At 47.1% G+C, this 24,365-nt stretch overlaps 1 protein-coding gene across 2 annotated transcripts in view; it reads right to left on the reverse strand.

Annotated features, from left to right (window-relative positions):
- Nucleotides 1-18,094: 18,094 nt before the first annotated feature.
- The window catches only part of ZCCHC8 (zinc finger CCHC-type containing 8), a 32,593-nt gene continuing 26,322 nt past the window's right edge, over nucleotides 18,095-24,365 (reverse strand). For both annotated transcript variants that reach the window (XM_050747972.1, XM_050747973.1), the window contains 2 exons: nucleotides 24,074-24,191; nucleotides 18,095-19,472 (listed from right to left, as the gene is read on the reverse strand). In XM_050747972.1, the coding sequence (XP_050603929.1) occupies nucleotides 18,694-19,472; nucleotides 24,074-24,191 (897 nt within the window). In that variant the 3' untranslated portion in view covers nucleotides 18,095-18,693. The remainder of the gene's footprint in view (nucleotides 19,473-24,073; nucleotides 24,192-24,365) is intronic.

Below are 24,365 nucleotides of genomic sequence, written 5' to 3' on the forward strand. Positions count from 1 at the left end.
CATACATATACATGTAATATAGTTTAGTTAACATGTATTACATAGAAAAGTTAATATATTAAATAATACATGTTATATATTATCTAGTACAACTTATCTTTTATATATACACACATACACACTGTCTTTAATACATATATTAGCGGAATAGATAGATAGACCCCTTTCCATATCAGAAGATGTAGATTATCTCACATTTACAATTTTTTTTTTTTTTGAGACAGAGTTTTGCTCTAGTTGCCCAGGCTGGAGTGCAATGGCGCAATCTCTACTCACTGCAAACTCCGCCTCCTGGGTTCGAGAGATTCTCCTGTTTCAGCCTCCCGAGTAGCTGGAATTACAGGCATGCACCACCACACCCGGCTAATTTTGTATTTTTAGCAGAGATGGGTTTCTCCATGTTGGCCAGGCTGGTCTCGAACTCCCAACCTCAGGTGATCCACCTGCCTCAGCCTCCCAAAGTGCTGAGATTACAGGCATGAGCCACCGTGCCTGGCCCCATATTTTAAATTATTCAATTTTTTTTTTCCCTAGAGATAAGGTCTCGCCATGTCGCTCAGGCTGGTCTTGAACTCCTAGGCTCAAGCGATCCGGCTACCTCAGACTCCCAAAGAGCTGGGATTACAGGCGCGAGCCACTGTACCCCGCCTCCTCATTTTTTTAAACCATTGCATTGTGAGATCATAGCGTGCTGTGATTTCAACAGCTTCCTACTGATAGACATTTAAGTTCAGTACTTGCTATTACACACATTGCCACAGCAAACAGCCTTGGGTGCATATATAGTATACTTGTATTTCTTTTCTTCTTAAAAACTTTTTTTGCCTTACCAAGAAGCTTGAATCTGAAGCACACATAGTGTGCTTTTACAAACATAGTTGTAGGATTAATTCTTAGATTAGAACCACTGAATCTAAAATATGCACATTTAAATTTTTTAAAAATTTACCCTCCGGAAAAAAGAGTGAGCCAATTTATATCCCCACCAATAATGTATGAGAATGCCTGTTCCCCTCTACTTTAACCTTTCTTAAATGTAAAACCAATCTTACTCCATCAAATATAGGCCATCAGAGACTACCAGGAAATAGCTATGCATATGTTCCTGTCAGATAAAGCCATTTGAATCCCTAATGAAATTCCTAAAGCTCAAAGGAGATAAGGGTGCCTAAATCTGCTGGGACCAGTCAGATGTTGAGGTTCATGCTCTGCTGGTCAAAAATTATCTTACATTTTGATAGAGTTTACGTCGGTTAGCACGATCTCAGCAGCTAGGCTAACTCAGACTAGCTGAGACAATAAGGAAACTCTTTAGCTCACAAAACAGGATGTTTGCAACATGGTTCAGCTTCAGGGTTGGTTGATTTAGTGGCTCAAGCCACTAAATTTCTCAGGCACCCAAAATCTCTTTCTCTGCCATTTGCAGAGGTGGCTTCATCCTTCATTCAACCATCCTAAGGTAAGATGGTTGCCAGAGCAATGGATATTGTATATGATACATTTCTGTCTCATGCGTTGTGTGAAGAGACCACTAAACAGGCTTTGTGTGAGCAACAAGGCTGTTTATTTCAGCTGGGTGCAGGCGGGCTGAGTCCGAAAAGAAAGTCAGCAAAGGGTGGTGGGATTATCATTAGTTCTTATAGGTTTTGGGATAGGTGGTGGAGTTAGGAGCCTTGTTTTGGGGGCAGGGAGTGGATCTCACAAAGCACATTCTCAAGAGTGGGGAGAATTACCAAGAACCTTCTTAAGGGTGGGGGAGATGACAAAGTACATTTGTCAGTTAGGGTGGGGCAGAAACAAATCACAATGGTGGAATGTCATCAGTTAAGGCCATTTTCACTTCTTTTGTGGATCTTCAGTTGGCTTCAGGCCATCTGGATGTATACATGCAGGTCACAGGGGATATGATGGCTTAGCTTGGGCTCAGAGGCCTGACAATGTCCTTGTTCATGCTTTCCTGTGGTTTTCCTTTGCTTTGCTTTTGCTTTTGCTTTTTATTTATTTACTTATTTTTTTGAGACAGAGTCTCACTCTGTCTCCCCAGGCTGGAGTGCAGTGGTGCAATCTCGGCTCACTGCCACCTCTGCCTCCCAGGTTCAGGTGATTCTCATACCTTAGCCTCCTGAGTAGCTGGGATTACAGGCATGCGCCACCACACCTGGCTAATTTTTGTATTTTTAGTAGAGACAGGGGTCTCACCCTGCAGGCCAGGCTGGTCTCGAACTCCTGACCTCAGGTGATCTGCCTGCCTCGGCCTCCCAAAGTGTTGGGATTACAGGTGTGAGCCACTGTTCCTGGCCTTTCCTATGGTTTTCTAAGTGTGCATGCGCATGCACACACACACACACACACACACACACACCCTCTGGCATGCATCTCCTTGGCCCAGATGGGCCCAAGTCTGTCCACCCTGAATATACCATGATCAGGGTACAGTGAATATTGCACAGTCAACTATAACATTCACTACTGTGGCCAGGCACAGCGGCTCACGCCTGTAATCCCAGCATTTTGGGAGCCGAGGTGGGCAGATCACAATGTCAGGAGATGGAGACCATCCTGGTTAACACAGTGAAACCCCGTCTCTACTAAAAATACAAAAATTAGCTGGGTGTGGTGGCGGGTGCCTGTAATCCCAGCTACTTGGGAGGCTGAGGTGGGAGAATGGCGTGAACCCAGGAGGCAGAGCTTGCAGTGAGCCGAGATCACACCACTGCACTCCAGCCTGGGCGACAGAGCGAGACTCCGTCTTAAAAAAAAAAAAAAAAAAGAACAGTCACTGCTGTGCTTCAGTTTTCAAAGACTGAAGCAGAGACTACCAGAAGTCCCGCCCCCCCTCAAAGCCATTCTACCCTCTTCTTGTATCTGATTCTTCCTGCCACATGGACATCCAGAACGAAGACATTTCCTAACTTCCTGTATTACTAGGGATGGCCATGAAAATAAGTTCTGGCCAAGCTGAAGTAGCCCATGCAACCTCTTGGAAGTGTGTGTGTGTGTGCGTGTGTGTGTGTTTAAGAGATGGAGACTTGCTCTGTTGCCCAGGCTAGAGTATAGTGGCATGATTACAGCTCACTGCAGACTTGAACTCCTGGGCTCAAGCGATCCTCTGGCCTCAGCCTTCAAGTAGCTAGGATTACAGGGGTGAGCTACGGTGCCCAGTCCGGGCAGTTTTCTTAAAGGGAGAGGGCAAACGTTTATCTTTCTTTTCTACCTCCTGCTGATAGGATGTGATATTGTGACATAACAAGAAATAGGCCAGGCATAGTGGCTCACACCTGTAATCCCAGCACTTTAGGAGGCCAAGGTGAGCAGATCACTTTAGGCCAGGAGTTCAAGACCAGCCTGGCCAACATGGTGAAACCCCGTCTCTACTAAAAATACAAAAATTAGCTGGGCGTGGTGGCACATGCCTGTAATCCCAGCTACTCGGGAGGCTGAGCAGGAGAATCACTTGAACCCGGGAGGCGGAGGCTGCAGTGAGCCAAGATCGTACCACTGCCCTCCAGCCTGGGCAACAGACGGAGACTCTGTCAAAAAGAAAAAAAAAAGAAATATACATTTTGGTCTTTGTTGCCCCTGGCTTCTGGCCAGAGTTTCTAAAACCTCTGCAGTTTCTAAAGTAAAAAATGTTAGGAGCATCTTTCATTCTACCATTTGGTCTTTGACCCTGTCTCTCCATACAGAGGGCCGAATCCCTTGGAATTTTCTGGGTGACAGGAACTTATTGTTCTAATGAAGCCAAACATGGTGGGCTCTTGGATAGCTTCAGGATGGGGGCTGGTCACCAGAATGACCAAACCATGATTAGCATCCTGAAACTTTCAGCCTCACCCTCCATCCTCTGGGTAAGGGGAAAGGGCTGGAGATAAAGTTAACAATCGACCATGCCTACATGAAGAAGTCTCCATAAAGGCAGAGCACGGGGGCTCAGGCCTGTAAACTTAGCATTTTGGGAGGCTGAGGCAGGAGGATCACTTGAGCCTCTGGAAGTTGAGGCTGCAGTGAGTCGTGATTGTGCCTCCACACTCCAGCCTGGGTGACAGAGCAAGACCCGTCTTTAAAAAAAAAAAAAGAAGAAGAAGCCAGGCGCAGTGGCTCACACCTGTAATCCCAGCACTTTGGGTGGCCTAGGCGGGCAGATCACCGGGTCAGGAGATCGAGACCATCCTGGCTAACACGGTGAAACCCCATCTCTACTAAAAATACAAAGAAATTAGCTGTGCGTGGTGGCGGGCGCCTTTAGTCCCAGCTACTCCTGGGAAGCTAAAGCAGGAGAATGGCATGAACCCGGAAGGCAGAGCTTGCAGTGAGCTGAGATCGCGCCGCTGCACTCCAGCCTGGGCGACAGAGCGAGACCCCATCTTAAAAAAAAAAGAAAAGAAAGTCTCCATAAGAATCTCTGAACTTACAGGCTGGTAAACACCCACATCCACACGCTGGGGGTGTGACGCACCCCTGCTTCCTGGGGACAGAAGCTCCTGTATTCAGACACTTCTGCACCTTGCCCTATGTACCTGTTCTGGCTGGCCAGGTGTATCCTCTATCACATTCTTTATAATAAACTAGTAACTGAAAATGTTTTCTTGAGTTCCGTAAGCCGTCATAGCAAATTATGGGACCTAGAAAAGGGGTCATGGGAGCCTCGATTTGTAGCCAAATCGGACAGAAGTCTGGGTAAACTGGGGACCCACTCCTTGAGATTGGCAGCCGAATGGGGAGCAGTCTTGTGGGACTAAGCCTGTGGGGTCTGCTCTAAGCTCACATCGTTCGTGTCATAGTTGAATTGTGGAACCCCCGGTTGATGCCTGCAGAGTTGAAGAGTAGGTTGGTGTGGGAAACCCCCCCACATCTGGTGCTGGAAGTGTTGAGTGGTATAGAGAAAACCGTTTGTTAGGCTGGGAGCAGAGGCCCACGCCTGTAATTCCAGCACTTTGGGAGGCTGAGGGAGGATCCTTTGGGAAGATCGCTTGAGCCCAGGAGTTCAAGATCAGCCTGGGTAACATAGTGACACCCTGTCTCCACAAAAATAAAAATAAAAAAAAAGCCAGGTGTGATGGTGTGTGCCTGTGGTCCCGGCTACTCAGGAGACTGAGGTGGGAAGATCACCTGAGCCCAGGAGGTCAAGGCTGCAGTGAGCTACGATCATGCCACTGAATTCCAGTCTGGGTGACACAGCAAGACCATGTCTCAAAAAATACGGCCAGGAATGGTGGTTCACACTTGTGATCCCAGCTCTTTGGGAGGCCAAGGTGGGCGGATCACTTGAGGTCAGGAGTTTGAGACCAGCCTGTGCAACATGGTAAAACCCTATCTCTACTAAAAATACAAAAATTAGCCAGGCGTGGTGGCACACACCTGTAGCCCCAGCTACTTGGGAGGCTGAGGTGGGAGGATCACCTGAGCCTGGGGAGATTGACGCTGCAGTGAGCTGTTATCAGGCCGCTGCACTCGTGACTGGGTGACAGAGGGAGCTCCTGACTCAAAAAATAAAATAAATTTAAAAATACAGTTTTTTCCCCCTATACACTGAAATACAGGTGTAATGACTGGGCCTAGAACCATCATGCTGACCCCAGCAAGGGACCCTGTACCACTTTTGGACCCCTGTTATGGGTTGATTTGTGTGCCCTCCAAAGAGATATGTTAAAGTCCTGCTCCCGGCCAGGTGCGGTGGCTCATGCCTGTAATCCCAGTACTTTGGGAGGCCAAGGCGGGCGGATCATTTGAGGTCAGGAGTTCAAGACAAGCCTGGCCAACATGGTGAAACCCCGTGTCTACTAAAAATAACAAAAAATTAGCCGGCCATGGTACCCAGCGCCTGTAGTTCCAACTACTCCGGAGGCTGAGGCAGGAAAATCCCTTGAACCTGGGCGGCAGAGGCTGCAGTGAGCCGAGATCGCGTCTCTGCCCTCCAGTGACAGAGCAAGATTTCATCTCAAAAAATAAAATAAAATAAAAAATAAAATCCTGCCTCCCAGCGCCTTGGAATGGGATCTTAGGAAACAGGGTCTTTACAGAAGTCATTGAGGAGGTCAATGGGGTGGGCCTGACTCCAGCATGACCGGAACCTTCCGAAAAGGAAGCCTGGGCACAGAGAGCTGTGGACGCAGAGGACAGACGCCCTAAAGGGAGAACTCATGAGAAGAGGGGGGATGGGCTGATGCATATGCAATCTAGTGAACACCTGGGGACACCAGAAGCTGGGAGGGGAGCAAGGAACAGTTTCTTCCCTGGAGCCTTCAGAGGGACCAGGGCCCTGCTGACACCTTCACCTCAGACGTCAGCCCCAGAACTGTGAGACAATACATTTCTCTTCTTCAAATCCACCCAGGTTTTGGTGGTTTGTTCTAGCAGACCTAGGAAACTAATACAAAACCCCTACTTTTGTTTGTTTTTTGTTCGTTTGTTTTTTGAGACAGGGTTTCACTCTCATCAACCATGGTGGAGGGCAGCAGCGAGATCTCGGCTCACTACAACCTCTACCTCCTGGGCTCAAGCGATCCTTCTGCCTCAGCCTCCTGAGTAGCTGGGACTACAGGCATGCACCACCATGCTCAGCTAATTTTTTTTTTTTTTTTTTTTTTTTAAAGTAGAAACAGGGTTTCACCATGTTGGCCAGCCTGGTCTCAAACTCCTGACCTCAAGTGATCCACCCGCCTTAGCCTCCCAGTGTGCTGGGATCACAGGTGTGCGTCATTGTGCCGGCCGTGTGTGCGTGTGTGTGTGTGTGTGTGTGACAGGTTCTCCCTCTGTCACCTAGGCTGGAATGAGATGGCACAATCAGGGCTCACTGCAGCCTGAACTTCTCGGGCTCAAGCAATCCTCCAACTTCAGTCTCCTGCATATCAGGGACTACAGGCATGCAACACCACACGTGGCTAATTTTTTTTTTTATTTATTTATTTATTTATTTATTTATTTATTTATTTATTTAATTTTTTTTGAGACAGGGTCTCGCTCTGTTGCCCAGGCTGGAATACAGTAGTGTGATCTTGGCTCATTGCAGCCTTGACCTCCCGGGCTCACGTGCGTGCCACCACGCCTGGCTAATCTGTGATTTTTTTTTGTGCTGTTTCGCTATGTTGCCCAGGCTGGTCTTGAACACCTGGGTTCAAGCTGTCCTCCTGCCATGGCCTCCCAAAGTGCTAGGATCACAGGCATGAACCACCATGCCTGGCCCGAAGCTCTTTCATATGTTGCTTGTTCTGATTCATCACACTAGTGTTTCTCACACATGGCAACTCACTGCCTGCTGAGAATTTGTCCTTGGTTTCTGCTTGAGAAGCACTTTATTTAAAAGTTGCTTTAGGCCTAGCACAGTGGCTGGAAGGCCCAGGCAGGTGGATCACCTGAGGTCAGGAGTTTGAGACCAGCCTGGCCAACTTGGTGAAACCCCAACTCTACTAAAAATAAAAAAATTAGCCGGGTGTGGTGGAGGGCACCTGTAATTCCAGCTACTCCAGAGGCTGGGGCAGGAGAATCAGTCGAGCCTTGGGAGGCAAAGGCTGCAGTGAGCTGAGATTGTGCCATTGCACTCCAGCCTGGGCAACAGAGCAAGACTCTAAAAAAAAAAGTTATTTTAAGGGCCAGGTGCAGTGGCTTACTGCTGTAATCCCAGTACTTTGGGAAGCCAAAGCAGACAGATTGCTAGAGCCCAGGAGTTTGAGGCCAGCCTGGGCCACATAGCAAGACCTTGTTTCTACAAAAAATTTTCTTTAAATTAGCCAGGCATGGTGCCATGCACCTGTGGTCCAGCTACTCAGGAGAGAAGATGGCTTGAGCCCAGGAGTTTGAGGGTGTAGTGAGCCGTGATTGCGTCACTGCTCTAGCCTGGGCAACAGAGCATGACCCTGTCTCTTAAACAAATAACAAATAAACAAATAAATAGAAACAGAAATAGAGCCAGGCATGGTGGCACATGCCAGTCAGTAGTCCCAGCTACCCAGGACACTGATGTTGGCGGGGGGGTATCCCTTGAGCCCTGGAATTTGAGGCCAGCCTATAGCAAGACCCATCTCAAAAAGATAAAAATTCAAAAATAGCAGTGACTTTAGGATTTAACTTTGCAGTAGCATGATAATAAATATTATATAGGCACTGAAATTATACAGCAGCACGTGGTTGTGTGGTAGTGCAACATGACCAGGAATAAGATCATGATGTCTGAGGCCAGGCGTGGTGGCTCACGCCTGTGATCCCAGTACTTTGGGAGGCTGAGGTGGGCGGATCACCTGAGGTCAGGAGTTTGAGACCAGCCTGGCCCACATGGTGAAACCTCGTCTCTACTAAAAATACAAAAATTAGCCGGGTGTGGTGGTGCATGCCTGTAATCCCAGCAACTTGGGAGGCTGAGGCAGCAGAATTGCTTGAACCTGGGAGGTGAAGGTTGTAGTGAGCTGAAATTGTGCCACCACACTCCAGCCTGGGCAACAAAGCGAGACTCCGTCTCAAAAAAATAAATTAAAAAAAGATCATAATGTCTGATTTTGCATTATCGTTGAAATGAAAGCAGAAAATAAAAAAATTTCTCAGGGCCAGGTGTAGCGGCTCACGCCTGCAATCCCACCAGTTTGGGAGACCAAGGCAGGCAATTCCTTGAGGCCAGGAATTTGAGACCAGCCTGGGCAACATGACAAAATCCTGTCTCTACTACAAATACAAAAAAAAAAAAAAAAAAAAAATTAGCTGGGTGTGGTGGCGTGCACCTGTGATTCCAGCTACTCGGAGGCTGAATTGGGAGGATCGCTTGGGCTGGGAAGTCAAGGCTGAAATGAGCCAAGATTTCACCACTGCTCTCGACCCTGGACAACAGAGAGACCCCCTGTCTAAAAAAAAGAAAAAAAATTATGTGGAGAACTTGTGGATTTCTGAGAGACAATTTGTCTGTAAACTCTGTGTTGAACAGTGAAAACCCGTCTCCATTAAAAATACATAAAATTAGCCGGGCGTGGTGGCGGGCATCCATAGTCCCAGCTACTTGGGAGGCTGAGGCAGGAGAATGGCGTGAACCCAGGAGGTGGAGTTTGCAGTGAACTGAGATTGCACCACTGCGCTCCAGCCTGGGGGACAGAGTGAGACTCCATCTCAAAAAAAAACACACACACAGGCCGGGCGCGGTGGCTCAAGCCTGTAATCCCAGCACTTTGGGAGGCCGAGACGGGCGGATCACGAGGCCAGGAGATCTAGAGACGATCCCGGCTAACACGGTGAAACCCCGTCTCTACTAAAAAATACAAAAAAACTAGCCGGGCGAGGTGGCGGGCGCCTGTAGTCCCAGCTACTCGGGAGGCTGAGGCAGGAGAACGGCGTAAACCCGGGAGGCGGAGCTTGCAGTGAGCTGAGATCCAGCCACTGCACTCCAGCCTGGGTGACAGAGCAAGACTCCGTCTCAAAAAAAAAAAAAAAAAAAAAACCACACACACACACACAAAAACAAACAAAAAAAACAAACTCTGTATTGAGACCTATTGCTATAGTATAGACCTATAGTATAGCATAATTTGCTGTAGGGTTGGCTGTATCAGTATTTGGCAAGATAAGGCCAATGTTGGCTATGAAATGCTCATCTCATTCTGGAAGTCTCTGACTCCTCAAAGATCGCGGAAAACAGGAGAAGATGAACATGGATGCAATTTTTTGGAACAGATTCTGCCTGTCTGTAAAGATGAGAATCAGCTGACTGGGGCCTATCACAAAGTCCCTCAAACTGGGTGGCTTGCTCAGCAGAGTGTAGAAACATATTCTCTCAGGTTTTTTTGTTTGTTTGTTTTTGAGATGGAGTCTTGCTCTTGTCGCCTAGGCTGGAATGCAATGGCGTGATCTCGGCTCACCACAACCTCCGCCTCCAGGGTTCAAGCGATTCTCCTGCCTCGGCCACTGGAGAAACGGGGATTACAGGTGCCCGCCACCATGCCTGGCTAATTTGTGTATTTTTAGTAGAGACTGATTTCACCACGTTGGCCAGGCTGGTCTCAAACTCCTGACCGCAAGTGATCCCGCCAACCTTGGCCTCCTAAAGTGCTGGGATGACAGGTGTGAGTCACTGAGCCCGGCCATATTCTCTCAGCTCTCAAGGCTAGAATTCCCAGGTTGGCTCCTTCTGAGCACTCTGAGGGACGGGCTGTTCAGTGCCTCTCTCACAGATTCTGGCATTCCTTGGCTCGTAGATGCATCACTCCAGTCTCTGCCTCCATCTCCACATGGCCTTCTGCCTCCATCACTGTGACAAATTTCCCTCTTATAAAGATGTCAGTCTTATAAAGGCACAGTGGCTCATGCCTGCAGTCCTAGCACTGGGAGACTGAAGTGGGAGGATCTCTTGAGCCCAGGAGTTTGAGACTCACCCAGGCAGCAAGGCAAGACCCTGTCTCCACAAAAAATTAAAATTAACTGGGCATGGTAGTGCGTACCTGTGTTCCCAGCTACTTGGGAGGCTGAGACGGGAGGATCACTTGAGGCCAGGAGGTAGAGGCTGCAGTGAGCAATGTTTGTGTCACTGTGCTCCAGCCTGGGTAGCAAAGGGAGATCGTGTCTTTAAAAAAAAAAAAAAAAAAAAAAAAAAAAAAAAAAGCCAGGCGCGGTGGCTCAAGCCTGTAATCCCAGCACTTTGGGAGGCCGAGACGGGTGGATCACGAGGTCAGGAGATCGAGACCATCCTGGCTAACATGGTGAAACCCCGTTTCTACTAAAAAATACAAAAAACTAGCCGGGCGAGGTGGCGGGAGCCTGTAGTCCCAGCTACTCGGGAGGCTGAGGCAGGAGAATGGTGTGAACCCAGGAGGCGGAGCCTGCAGTGAGCTGAGATCTGGCCACTGCACTCCAGCCTGGGTGACAGAGCGAGACTCCGTCTCAAAAAAAAAAAAAAAAAAAGCAATTTTACTCTGAGCATCAGAATAAAGAAGGAGCTTAGAAAATTGCTTCAGTTTAGGCCAGGCGCAGTGGCTCACGCCTGTAATCCCAGCACTTTGGGAGGCCGAGGTGGGCAGATCACGAGGTCAGGAGATCGAGACCGTCCTGGCTAACACGGTAAAATCCCGTCTCTACTAAAAATACAAAAAATTAGCCGGGTGTGGTGGCGGCCTGTAGTCCCAGCTACTCGGGAGGCTGAGGCAGGAGAATGGCGTGAACCCGGGAGGGGGAGCTTGCAGTGAGCCAAGATTGCGCCACTGCACTCCGGCCTGGGTGACAGAGCGAGACTCTGTCTCAAAAAAACAAAGAAAGAAAATTGCTTCAGTGCATCAAAAATGAAATGTAAGTTTTGATGAAGGAAGCTCAAGTGAGGGCAAAACACAGACTAAGGAGTTGGAAGGATGGCTGGGTGCAGTGGCTTTGGCCTGTAATGCCAGTACTTTGTGAGGCTGAGGCAGAAGGATTGCTGGAGCCCAGGAGTTCAAGACCAGCCTGGGCAACAAACTGAGACCCCATGTCTACAAAAATAAAAATGAAAATTAGCCATGCATGGCAGCATGTGCCTTTAGCCTCAGCTCCTTGGGAGGCAGAGCAGGAGGATAGCAAGAGCCCAGGAGTTCGAGGCTATAGTGAGCTATGATCACATCACTGCACTGAAGCCTGGGCAACGGAGTAAGACCCTTTCTCTAAAAAAAAAGAGTTGGAAGGAACCTAGGAACCTTAGTGATCACTGAGTTCAAACTCTTACCCGGAGCATGAATCTACTTAGATCTCAACCAGCCTCTAAAAGGTAATAAACAAGTAAGCTATTTTAACCTTTGAATCCAGTCACTCAACAAAACTTTTTTTTTTCTTGGGAGAGAGGGTCTGTCTCTGACCCAGGCTGAAGTGCAATGGCACGATCACAGCTCACTGTGGCCTCGACCATCCTCCTATCTCAGCCTTCCGAGCAGCTGGGACCACGGGTGTGTGCCACCACACCAAGCTAATTTTGTTTATTTTTTGTAGAGACAGGTCTCGAATCTTGCTATGTTGCCAAGACTGGTCTCAAACTACTGGCCTCAACCTATCCTCTTGCCTTGGCCTCCCAAAGCATTGGGATTACAGGCATGAGCCACCTCATCCAGCCCTGCTGCAAGGTTCTTAACTCAGGGTCCATGGACCTTCTGGATAGAATCCAGGGAAATTTAACATTTCCTTCAATTACGGCTGTAGGCAAACATTCTATTCCTACCACTTGCCTGCTATGCCTGTCCTAATCCTTGACTCTCTAAAGTCATGAACCCTGTTAGATTTCAGCTACCCTCAAATAGTAGGTGTTCAATATTCCTCCAAATGTTCTAAATAAAAACTTAGTAGACTGGGCTAGTACAATGAACAGGGTTGTAATTGGTTTGAAGAATGCAAGATCAGGACTGTGGTAGGAGCAGAAGGAAACTTGTTCCAAGCCTGTGAGAAATTTGCCCTGGGTCCAATCCCACAACCTGTTCCAATACAGTTTCATTTGTCATCCTCACTTACGACTAATGAATTTGCTTCCATGATGGAAAACGTTAAGAACTCACTCTGGCCTGAGGTCACCCTACAAAGGAGCAATCTCAGCTGCCCGGAATGTTAGTGTTCAGTAAGGGCCACACCCCTTGCCTTTTCAGTAATTCCTCCTATTACAAAATTCCAGATGCATCCACATTGTTGATAGGAAATTTTGTTTAAAAAATACATTTCTTAGGCCGGGGGCGGTAGCTCACACCTGTAATCCCAGCACTTTGGGAGGCCGAGGCGGGTGGATCACGAGGTCAGGAGTTCAAGACCAGCCTGGCCAACATGGTGAAACCCCCATCTCTACTAAAAATTATCCAGGCGTGGTGGCATGCACTTGTAGTCCCAGCTACTAGGGAGGCTGAGGCAGGAGAATCGCTTGAACCTGGGAGGCAGAGGTTGCAGTGAGCCGAGATGACGCCACTGCACTCCAGTCTGGGTGACAGAGCGAGACTCCATCAAATAAATAAATAAATAAATAAATAAATATTTTGTGGGGCCTGGTGGCTCATGGTTATAATTCCGGCACTGTGGGAGGCTAAGGCGGGTGGATCTCCTGAGCCCAGGAGTTAAAGACCAGCCTGGGTAATGTAGGGAGACGCCATCACTATGAAAAATATTAACATAAGCCAGGTGTGGTGACACACGGCTGTAGTCCCTGCTATTTAAGAGGCTGAGGTAGGAGGATTGCTTGAACCCAGGAGGTTGAGTACCCTAGTCTGAACAACAGAGTGAAACCCTATTTCAAGAAAATACACACACACACAAATCCCACATTTCTTTTCTTTTCTCCTTCCTTCCTTCCTTCCTTCCTTCCTTCCTTCCTTCCTTCCTTCCTTCCTTCCTTCCTTCCTTCCTTCCTTCCTTCCTCCCTCCCTCCCTCCCCTCCCCTCCCCTCCCTCCCTCCCTCCCTTCCTCCCTTCCTTCCTTCCTTCCTTCCTTCCTTTTTTTTCTGTTGCTCAGGCTGGAGTCCAGTGGCGTGATCTCAGCTCACTGCAAATTGTGCCTCTCAGGTTCAAGCAATTCTCCTGCCTCAGCCTCTGGAGTAGCTGGGATTACTCCTTTTCAAATTAAAAAAAAAAAATTAAGGGGGAAATAAAGCCAGGCATGGTGGCTCACACCTGTAATCCCAGCACTTTGGGAGGCCAAGGTGGTTGGATCACCTGAGGTCAGGAGTTCAAGACCAGCCTGGCCAACATGGCGAAACCCTCTCTACTAAAAATACAAAAATTAGCTGGGTGTGGTGGTGGGTGCTTGTAATCCTGGCTACTCAGGAGGCTGAGGCAGGAGAATCGCTTGAACCTGGGAGGTGGATTGCATCACTGCACTCCAGCTTGGGTGACAGAGTGAGACTCCATATTGGGGAAAAAAAAAAGCGAGAGTAAATATATTTTATTTTGGTTTTGGTCTTGTAAAGAAATGACAGGTCGGGCACAGATGTTCATGGTTGTAATCCCAGCACTTTGGGAAGAAAATATTATTAAAATAATAATTATTTTTACTTTTGTAGAGGCGGGGCTTCACCATGTTGTCCAGGCTGTCCTGTACTCCTGAGCTCAAGCAATCCTCCTGCTCCTGTGAACCACTGCGCCTGGCTGACGCTGAACATTTTTAAAAGTAAACCTTTGAGTATTGAGGAAATGTGTGCATAGGATGCAGTCCCAGATTATAAATCAGCTTGACGCTGGGCATGGTGGCTCACGCCTGTAATCCCAACACTGGGAGGGTGAGGCAGGCAGATCACTTGAGGTCAGTTCTTTTTTTTTTTGAGACGGAGTCTCGCTCTGTCACCCAGGCTGGAGTGCAGTGGCCAGATCTCAGCTCACTGCAAGCTCCGCCTCCCGGGTTTACGCCATTCTCCTGCCTCAGCCTCCCGAGTAGCTGGGACTACAGGCGCCCGCCACCACGCCCGGCTAGTTTTTTGTATTTTTTAGTAGAGACGGGGTTTCACCATGTTAGCCAGGATGGTCTTGATCTCCTGACCTGGTGATCCGCCTGTCTCAGCCTCCCAAAGTGCTGGGATTACAGGCTTGAGCCACCGCGCCCGGCCGAGGTCAGTTCTAAACCAGCCTGGCCAACGTGGTGAAACCTCGTTGCGCCATTGCACTCTAGCCTGGGTGACAAAGTGAGACTCCGTCTCAAAAGGAAAAAAAAAAAAGAATTCAGGGCAAGTCCATGAAGTGAAAGCCAGTTTATTAGGAAAGAATGGCTATTCCTTAGGCAGAGCAGCCCCAAGGCTGCTGGTTGACCATTTTTATGGGTATTTCTTGATGATATACCAAACAAGGGGTGGATTATTCTTGCCTCCCCGTTTTAGACCATATAGGGTAACTTCCTAATGTCGCCACGGCATTTGTAAACTGTCATGGTACTGATGGGAGTGTAGCAGTGAGGACAACCAGAGGTCACTCTCGTGGCCATCCTGGTGTTTGGTGGGTTTTAGCCGGCTACTTTAAACTGTTTTATCAGCAAGGTCTTTATGACGTGTATCTTGTGCTGACCTCCTATCTCATCCTGTGACTTAGAATGCCTAACCATCTAGGAATGCAGCCCAGTAGGTCTCAGCCTCATTTTACCCAGCCTCTATACAAGATGGAGTCGCTCTGGTTTAAACGCCTCTGACACAAGCAACTTGGGTACTAAAAGCTGTTACAACACCCTTACTGGTTTTGCCTGCTAATGATAATCTACAGAATTCTAAAGATTTACCTAGAGAGAAAAAAAGTAAAAAAACCACAATTCAAGACAGAAGAGCAAAATGATTCCAGCTGAGAAACTTGAAGAATAAAATCAACCAGGAGGATGCTTCATGTGAGTAGAAAGTGGACAGTATTTTCACCATGTAAGGAAATGAGATCTTTTGAAAAAAGAACGAGGTCATTTTGTATTTTAATAAAGGCGGTTCCTTCTTTCCACTTACCTGCTTCTAGGAGACAACAGCAAAGAGCTGGCCTTGTTTTAGCAACCTGCATTGCAGTTTACATTCCCTTTAATCCAAGGCAAAGATTAAAGAGATCCCCACCCCTGCTCCAAGTCAATCTTGAAGGGCAAGTGTCTGGTTCTTACCTCATCTACCCACACCTGGAACCTGTCATGGTATGGACAAGTTGAAACAGTAACTTGTTCCTCCACCCAACAGTCTCGCAATACTCCAAAAGAGCAAACAATACTTTTTTATTATTTTAATTAATTAATTTATTTTTTGAGATGGAGTTTTGCTCTAGCTGCCCAGGCTGGAGTGCAATGGCACAATCTTGGCTCACTGCAACCTCTGCATCCTGGGTTCAAATGAGTCTCCTCCCTTAGCCTTCTGAGTAGCTGGGATTACAGGCATGCGCTATCATGCCTGGCTAATTTTGTATTTTTTTTTTAAGTAGAGACGGGGTTTCTCCCTGTTGGTCAGGCTGGTCTTGAACTCCCGACCTCAGGTGATCTGCCCGCCTCAGCTTCCCAAAGTGCTGGGATTACAGGCGTTGAGCCACCGCGCCTGGCCAACGATATCTTTTTAAAATGGGGCACCTGCAGGCCGGGCGCGGTGGCTCAAGCCTGTAATCCCAGCACTTTGGGAGGCCAAGGTGGGCGGATCACGAGGTCAAGGGTTCAAGACCAGCCTGACCAACATGGAGCAATCCCGTCTCTACTAAAAATACAAAATTAGCAGGGCGTGGTGGCACATGCCTGTAATCCCAGCTACTCAGGAGGCTGAGGCAGGAGAATCGCTTGAACCCGGGAGGCGGAGGTTGTGGTGAGCCAAGATCGGGCCATTGTACTCCAGCCTGGGCAACAAGAGCAAAACTCCCTCTCAAAAAAAAAAAAAAAAAAAAAAAAAAAGAATCAGTGCTTTTATAGAGCTTTTGACAAGGAGGCAGTACAGCAGTTAAGAGCACAGATATGGGGGTCAGAGAGATCTGGATTTAGATTTACTAGGTTGTGTATCAGCTGTGTGTTTTAGTTATGTGTGTATTTAGCTGTGCGTATTTCCTCTAAACAATGAGGTTAACAATGCCTATCCAATGTGGTGATTGTGAAAATGGGATAATGCACAAATATACCTTAACATGATGTCTGGTAGATGGCAAAGAGGTAACTATTAAGATACCTCTGGTATTCACAGGTGACTCTACTAATGCAATACTTCTTAAAGGGACATTTAAACAACTACTGCTGTGATGTAGGGAATAGTCAAATATTTAGTTGAACACTCGCCTCTCAAGAACCACTTCTGGAATGTCGACAAGTTCCTCTAACCTCTCTCTGCCTCCCTTTCCTTACTTCCAAGTGGTGATAATGATTTGCCTGACAGAAATGCTGAGCGAAATCAGGTTAAAAACACTATGTAAACAACTGTAAAGGATTGCTTTTATTTTGAACTTAAGCTCAGAGGAAAAGAAACCAAAAGTATTTTAAATTTTATTCTATTTCTAGCACATTCTGTGAGGGCTTTAAAAAGAAATTTCTCTCTTTATAATTTTCCTTTCCTTTATTCTTTACAGAACAGTAAATCTGATTACTCAAGTTCTCAAAAATGAAAACTATATCTGGAATGTTTCAATTTTGCTCCCCCTGTTGGCCTGAGAGCAGGATAACACTGCCTGAGACTAACAATTCAAGACAATCTAAACATTTATTTTCATGGACTTGACTAACATAAAGACGTAATGGCATTCCACAGAAAGACCTAAACCACAGTTTCAGCTCTATCTTATATATATATATCTGACAATTAAAAGCAATATTTATGTCTAATTTTTAATTTTTAACTATTAGGGTTCAAATCTAGAAAATTATACAAAGGCTAGCTGCATGCCATTCATTTTTCAAAATAATTACTTTTCAAAAATTCTGCTGTTCCAAAATTACGGCTGAAATCCACTGAAAGCACCCAAACTTGCAACTCCTATCATTATTTTTGTTTTGCTACCCCTAATTTTTACAATTTTTTTTTTTTTCTTTTTGAGATGGAGTTTTGTTCTTGTTGCCCAGGCTGGAGTGCAGTGGCATGATCTCGGCTCACCGCAACCTCTGCCTCCCAGGTTCAAGCGATTCTCCTGCCTCAGCCTCCCAAGTAGCTGGGATTACAGGTATGTACCACCACACCTGGCTAATTTTTGTATTTTTAGTAGAGATGGGGTTTTGCCATGTTGGCGAGGCTGGTCTTGAACTCCAGACCTCAGGTGATCCTTCCACCTTGGCCTCCCAAAGTGCTAGGATTACAGGCATGAGCCACCATGCCTGGCCAACAATTTACTTTTACACTTAAAAGTTATATACACTGGCCAGGTGAGGTGGCTTACGCCTGTAATCCCAGCACTTTGGGAGGCTGAGGCGGGCAGATCACCTGAGGTCAGGAGTTCAAGACTAGCCTGACACGATGTGGAGAAACCCCGTCTCTACTAAAAATACAAAGTTAGTTGGGTATGGTGGCACATGCCTGTAATCCCAGCTACTCGGTAGACTGAGGCAGGAGAATTGCTTAAACCCGGGAGGCAGAGGTTGTGGTGAGCCGAGATCATTCCATTGCACTCCAGCCTGGGCAACAAGAGTGAAACTCCATCTCAAAAAATCAAAAAACAAAACAAAACAAAAGTTATATACACTGTTTTACCTGTGAATCACTTTTTTGTATTCAAAGTCTTAGATTATGTATATGAAAACTAATTTATTAAACCTCTGTACACAAAGATGAACATACCTGTACAGCAACCATATATGAAGAATGAAGTTACAAAAAAGTAAAAGTACTACTAAAACTGACGCATGTAAATCACTTATAAAAATACCCCAAATGGGATAAAGCTGCTCATCCCTGATTTTTCTCATTTGGTTGTAGGAGTTGAAACATGAATTTAAAATGGTAGAATTTTTTCTTTTAAAAAGTGATATATTAAACTTATATACAGGATAATTAGCAAAATGTAGAAAGGGAAAACAATGTACAAAAGACAGATAAAAACCATCACTCTCGACGGACAGTCACAATCCAAAAATAGTATAAACCTTAACAAACTCTCTCTAAACCAGGTCATATTCACATCTCCCCCCAAGTTTTGTCAGTGAGAATAAAATATAGTGAACTAGTGAGCTCAGTCTTTCTTTAAAATAGGCTTGACTTTGGAACACGAACCTTGGATAGATTTTTAAAAATGGGAGGTACAAACAGGAAAACCATTCTATCTCTCCACTTAATTAGTACTAATTAACGGAACAAAGTTATTAAATAGCTCTCAGTGCTAAGTCAAGCCGTTATTCAGAGGCCTTTTTGTTTTTCTGCTGGTTTCGGGGTGAGTTCTTTAACAAGCTTCTTATCCTGAGGTACATTCCAGTAGATTCTGCCATATTCTCAAATTCAAATGGCGTGATTCCAGTTGCAAATTTGCTCATGTCAGGTATAGGGCTATGAATCTTAGTGGCCGTTGAAGGACTGGTGTCTGCAGGAAAGAGCTTCCGGCTGTCCCCATTGCTGACGTCACAGTCTGGTACGACACTGCCATTATCAAGGGGGGCACCTTCAGGGTTTACTGGAGCCAACTCTGCCTTTTCCTTCTGACAAAGTGATGTCACTTCAGCATCTGGACTGGAGGCATGTCCAGCTTCTGACTTCTTTGTAAAAATTTCTGGTACCTCAGGCTCATCCAGCGTCTGCTTTTCAGATGTTTTTCCCTCTGGGACAGGGAGGTCCAGCTCATTTGGACAAGGTGATGAGGCAACGGAATTCCCAGTTAAAGGTGTGTCCACAGGAATGTCAGAGTCGCTGTTTACACTCTCGGCCTGCTCGAGAGCTGCCCAGATCCGCCTCTGCTGTTCTTCAAGTTCTTCTAGAGTCAGTGCGTCCTCATCCACAGCTCCAGATGGTGTTCTGGTCTGGGGTGAGTCACTGGGAGTCAGCGGCGGGGTGCCCTTGGGGAGTGGAGGGGTGAAGATGGGCGGAGGAGTTCCCCGGGGGAGTGGAGGAGTGTCAGGAGGTAATGGTGGTTGAAACTGAAAAGTTTCGCTGCTCAGAGAACCATGTGGTACCTCCACATCTGAAGTAAGAAAGTTAAGAGATACTTTAGAACTTGTAATAGCATTTGGTTTTACTAAAATTTGTTATTTGCACTCAGGTGTATCCAGGTATTCAATGGCCAAAAATAACTGGCTTAAGAGGCGGGACATTCTGGATTCTCAGGTGCCATGACCATTACCTGGTGTCCTCAGTCCACCTGAAAAGATCTGCAGGGAGACCTGTCAGGTTCTTCTGGTGCTAGAGGATATCCCTTGGGAGATCCATTTCTGAGCTGTGTGCATCATTTTAGATTGAGGAAATATGAGCAATTGCATGGAGACTTCAGAATTTCAAGGTAGTGCACTCTACCCAAAAATTCATGGCAGAATGCAGTAGGAAATTTGACCGGAGGTGCAGGCTGGCTACTGAGTGGGTGGAAAGCTAATGGGGAGGAAGTGAGGGGCAAGCCAAGTGTACACCTTGGGTTATTTCCTAGCTTTTTCTTTTTTTTTTTTTTTGAGACAGAGTCTTGCTCTGTCTCCCAGGCTGGAGTGCAGTGGCACAATCTCAGCTCAGTGCACCCCCCGCCTCCCAGTCAAGTGATTCTCCTGCCTCAGCCTCCGGAGTAGCTGGGATTACAGTTGTGTGCCACTACGCCTGGCAAATTTTTGTATTTTTAGTAGAGATGAGGTTTCAACATGTTGGCCAGGCTGGTCTCGAACTCCTGACCTCAGGTGATCCACCTGCCTTGGCCTCCCAAAGTGCTGGGATTATAGGCGTGAGCCACTGCGCCCAGCCTAATTCCCCAATTCTTCTTTTTTTTTTGAGGCGGAGTCTTGCTCTGTTGCCCAGGCTGGAGTGCAGTGGCGTGATGTCAGCTGGCTGCAACCTCTGCCTCCTGGGTTCAAGCAGTTCTCCTGCCTCATCCTTTCAAGTAGCTGGGATTACACCGTACGCCAACATGTTCGGCTAATTTTTTGTATTTTTAGTAGAGATGAGGTTTCACCATGTGGGCCAGGCTGATTTCGAACTCCTCACCTCAAGTGATCCGCCCACGTCGGCCTCCCAAAGTGCTGAGATTACAGGTGAGAGCCACTGTGCCTGGCCCCCAATTCTTATCTCTAATCTAGATTGCTCACCTGAACTGCAGGTTCACCTATCTAACTGCCCACTGACTATCATCACCTATACGTTCTACACACACAACCTGTTCAAAACAAATGATCTCTTCCTAAAATGAGGACTATTCTCCCATCTGCTATTCTCACTAATGGCACCACCAGTGGATCTGCTTGTCATTTGAGAGTACTCTCTTTCCTTCCATCCATCCCCCAGGTCTTTGGCTCTTTGGGGTGCATGCTCTCCTGCTGGCTGTCATAGCCGCTATCTTGCTTCAGGCCCATTACCATTTGCCAAGAACATCAGAATCACCCCGACCTCTGGATTCATCTTCCTTGTGTCTGTCCTCCAAACCGCTGCCAGACTCATCACAAGTCTGGCCCTATAACCCTTCCCATCTCCACTGGAAACCCTTTAGTGCCTGCCCAGACCCCACAGGATGAAGTCCAATCTTCCTTTTTTTTTTTTTTTTTTTTTTTTTTTTTTGAGACGGAGTCTCGCTCTGTCCCCGGGTTGGAGTGCAGTGGCCGGATCTCAGCTCACTGCAAGCTCCGCCTCCCGGGTTTACGCCATTCTCCTGCCTCAGCCTCCCGAGTAGCTGGGACTACAGGCGCCCGCCACGTCACCCGGCTAGCTTTTTGTATTTTTTAGTAGAGACGGGGTTTCACCCTGTTAGCCAGGATGGTCTCGATTTCCTGACCTAGTGATCTGCCCGTCTCGGCCTCCCAAAGTGCTGGGATTACAGGCTTGAGCCACCGCGCCCGGCCGAAGTCCAATCTTCCTCCATGGCCCTCTAGGATACAGTTTCCCTGCTTCCATCATGTTATCTCCTACTGCCTGGCTCAAACTCCAGCTGTCACCCTGCTGCTGGCCTGATGTGCTGTGAAGTTTCACTGTCCTGCATCTGCACTTCCCACTGTCTCAAATGCCCTCCTCCTCATTTCCTTGGTAAATCTCTGCATTCTTCCCTCAACAAGCAGTTCAGAGTTACCCTATGACTTCATTCAGCACAGATGCTGTTTTTCCTCTGTGTCACCATTACAGTCTGGAACCTGCTCTGTGGCAGCAATAGGTTAAACTATTGTTCTGTAGGTATCACTGTGGGCCACTACATTTATATGAGAATGATGTTTACACATCTGCAATCCCGAGGTGACACAGAGTGGTAACTAGGGCAGCAATACTGTCTTATTAAGCTTTCTGTCCTCAGAGTCTAGTAGGGGGTCTGAACTTTATTCTATAGACAATAAGATTTGTGAGGAGAATAACATACTCTCACTTAGAAGTCAACTCACGGCCCAGCATGGTGGCTCATGCCAGTAACATTGGGAGGCTGAGGCAGGCAGATTGCTTAAACTCAGGAGTTCAAGACCAGCCTGGGCAACAAAGTAAGACCTCTGTCTCTACAAAACATACAAAAATTAGCTGGGCTTGGTGGCGCAGGCCTATGGTTCCAGCTACACGGGAGGCTGAGGTGGGAGGACAGCTTGATCCCAGGAGTCTGAGGCTGCAGTGAGCCATGATTGTACCACTGTACTCCAGCCTGGGCAACCAAGCCAGACCCTGTCCCCCACCCAAAAAAAAGAGGAAAGAGTCCCTAGCACAAAGCTGAAAATGCCTACACAGAAGTGTATGGCCCTGGTGACAGGGGTGCCACCACCACAAATCCCCAAACTTCAAAAAATGACAACCATGGGCCAGTGCTGTGGCTCACACCTATAATCCCAGCACTTTGGGAGGTGGAGGCAGGCGGTTCACCTGAGGTCAGGAGTTCGAGACCAGCCTGGCCAACATGGAGAAACCCCATCTCTACTAAAAATATAAAATTAGCCAGGCGTGGTGGTGGGCACCTGTAATCCCAGGTACTTGGGAGGCTGAGGCAGGAGAATCGCTTGAACCCAGGAGGCAGAGGTTGCAGTGAGCCAAGATCGCGCCACTGTACTCCAGCCTGGGCGACAGCAAAACTCTGTCTCGAAAAAAAAAAAACCGAAACAAACAAACAAACAAAAAAAACTTAGGGGAAATAATTTGAGCGCTTTGATTCTGAACTTTGAAGTTACTTTGTGCAAAAGAATTTGATGTGAGGATTTAATCTCTTTGAACTTTAAGGGAATTTAATTCATGATCTTTTTTTTTTTTTAAAGGAAGGAAGACAGGGCTTCACAATCAAATTTGGGACAACTTACATGTTCACATCACATCTTTTTTTTTGAAATGGAGTCTTGCTCTCTTCCCCAGGCTGGAGTGCAGTGGTGCGATCTTGGCTCACTGCAACCTCAGTGAGCCACTGCGCCCAGCCAGCAAAACCCTATTTCTACTAAAAATATAAAAATTAGCCGGGTGTGGTGGTGCATGTCTGTATGTCTAGCTACTTGGGAGGCTGAGACAGGAGAATCACTTGAACCCGGGAGGCATAGCTTGCAGTTGGCCGAGATTGTGCCACTGAACTCCAGCCAGGGTAACCAGGCAAGACTGCCTCAAAAAAAAAAAAAAAAAAAAAAAAGCTAGGGAGGTCTCAGAGAGCAAGCCCTTTGTCCTGCTTTATGTTCTGGGAAGGCACATTTTCCTGATGGCCTGTCTTTCTTGGGTGGAGGAGTGATCTACTGGATTAATACTATTGGAAAGAGTAACTGGGAAAGCTTGGCCCAGCTTTGCTTTTCTTCCTCTTGGGAGCAAGCTGCCAGAAGGGTACACACTTTCCACTGCCTGTCTCAGAACACTGGCCGGATCAAAGGGGCCAGTCTGGATGCAGCACTGTTGAGACTGGGTGGGTCTGCTAATCCAGGAATGGGCCCAGGCACTGTGGCTCACACCTATAATCCCAGCACATAGGGAAGCAAAGGCAGGACCACTGCTTGAGCATGGGAGTTTGAGACCTGCCTGGACAATACAGTGAGACCCCATTCTATACAAAAAGGGAAAAAAAAAAAAAAAAAAAAAAAAAAAGGAACTCCCCTAATTCAGGAATGCAGCCAGCTGGCCCATCTAGCTCTCACACCAAGCTCTGGCTTCCAATTCAGCTTTTATCATGGACAGCAGTGATGCTCTGATCTCCAAGAATAAAATAAAGATTTACTCTTTAGACAGTGCTCACAAAGGAGCTTCCCCTTTCTTACGGAATTCAGGAGCATACAAATGTGTCATAGCTTCTTGATGAAATCAAAGCTACAGGCCGGGCGCGGTGGCTCACACCTGTAATCCCAGCACTTTGGGAGGCCAAGGCGGGTGGATCACGAGGTCAGGAGATCAAGAGATCAAGACCATCCTAGCTAACATGTGAAACCCCGTCTCTACTAAAAATTAGCCTGGCGTGGTGGCGGGCACCTGTAGTCCCAGCTACTAGGGAGGCTGAGGCAGGAGAATGGCATGAACACGGGAGGCGGAGGTTGCAGTGAGCCAAGATCGCGCCACTGCACTCCAGCCTTCGTGAAGGAGCGAGACTCTGTCTCAAAAAAACAAAAAAACAAAAAAAAAAAAGAAAAGAGAAAAAAAGAGAAATCAGAGCCGTAAGATGAAACCTACCCGAATCGAGCTCCATGTCGGCCGGGGATCCTGCTGAGTTGCTTTCCTTCTTCTGCTTCTTTGGACTCCCTGGGCTAGAGTGAGATGAAGACCTCTTGCTGCCAGACTTCACACCTGGCTAAAGGAGCAACCAAACCAAACACAAGTTAGGTGGGGTAGACAATGAATTAAACTCCATCCCTTCACTTAAAATGATGTAGAAAAGCGATCTGGAGATAAGTCTAGGTAACTGGTGAATTTCGCCACTGTTTTCCTTTTGGTTTGTCAAGATAACAAAGCAAGAAAAGGCTGT

This window comes from Macaca thibetana, chromosome 11, assembly GCF_024542745.1.
Source record: "Macaca thibetana thibetana isolate TM-01 chromosome 11, ASM2454274v1, whole genome shotgun sequence".
Classification (NCBI taxonomy): domain Eukaryota; kingdom Metazoa; phylum Chordata; class Mammalia; order Primates; family Cercopithecidae; genus Macaca; species Macaca thibetana.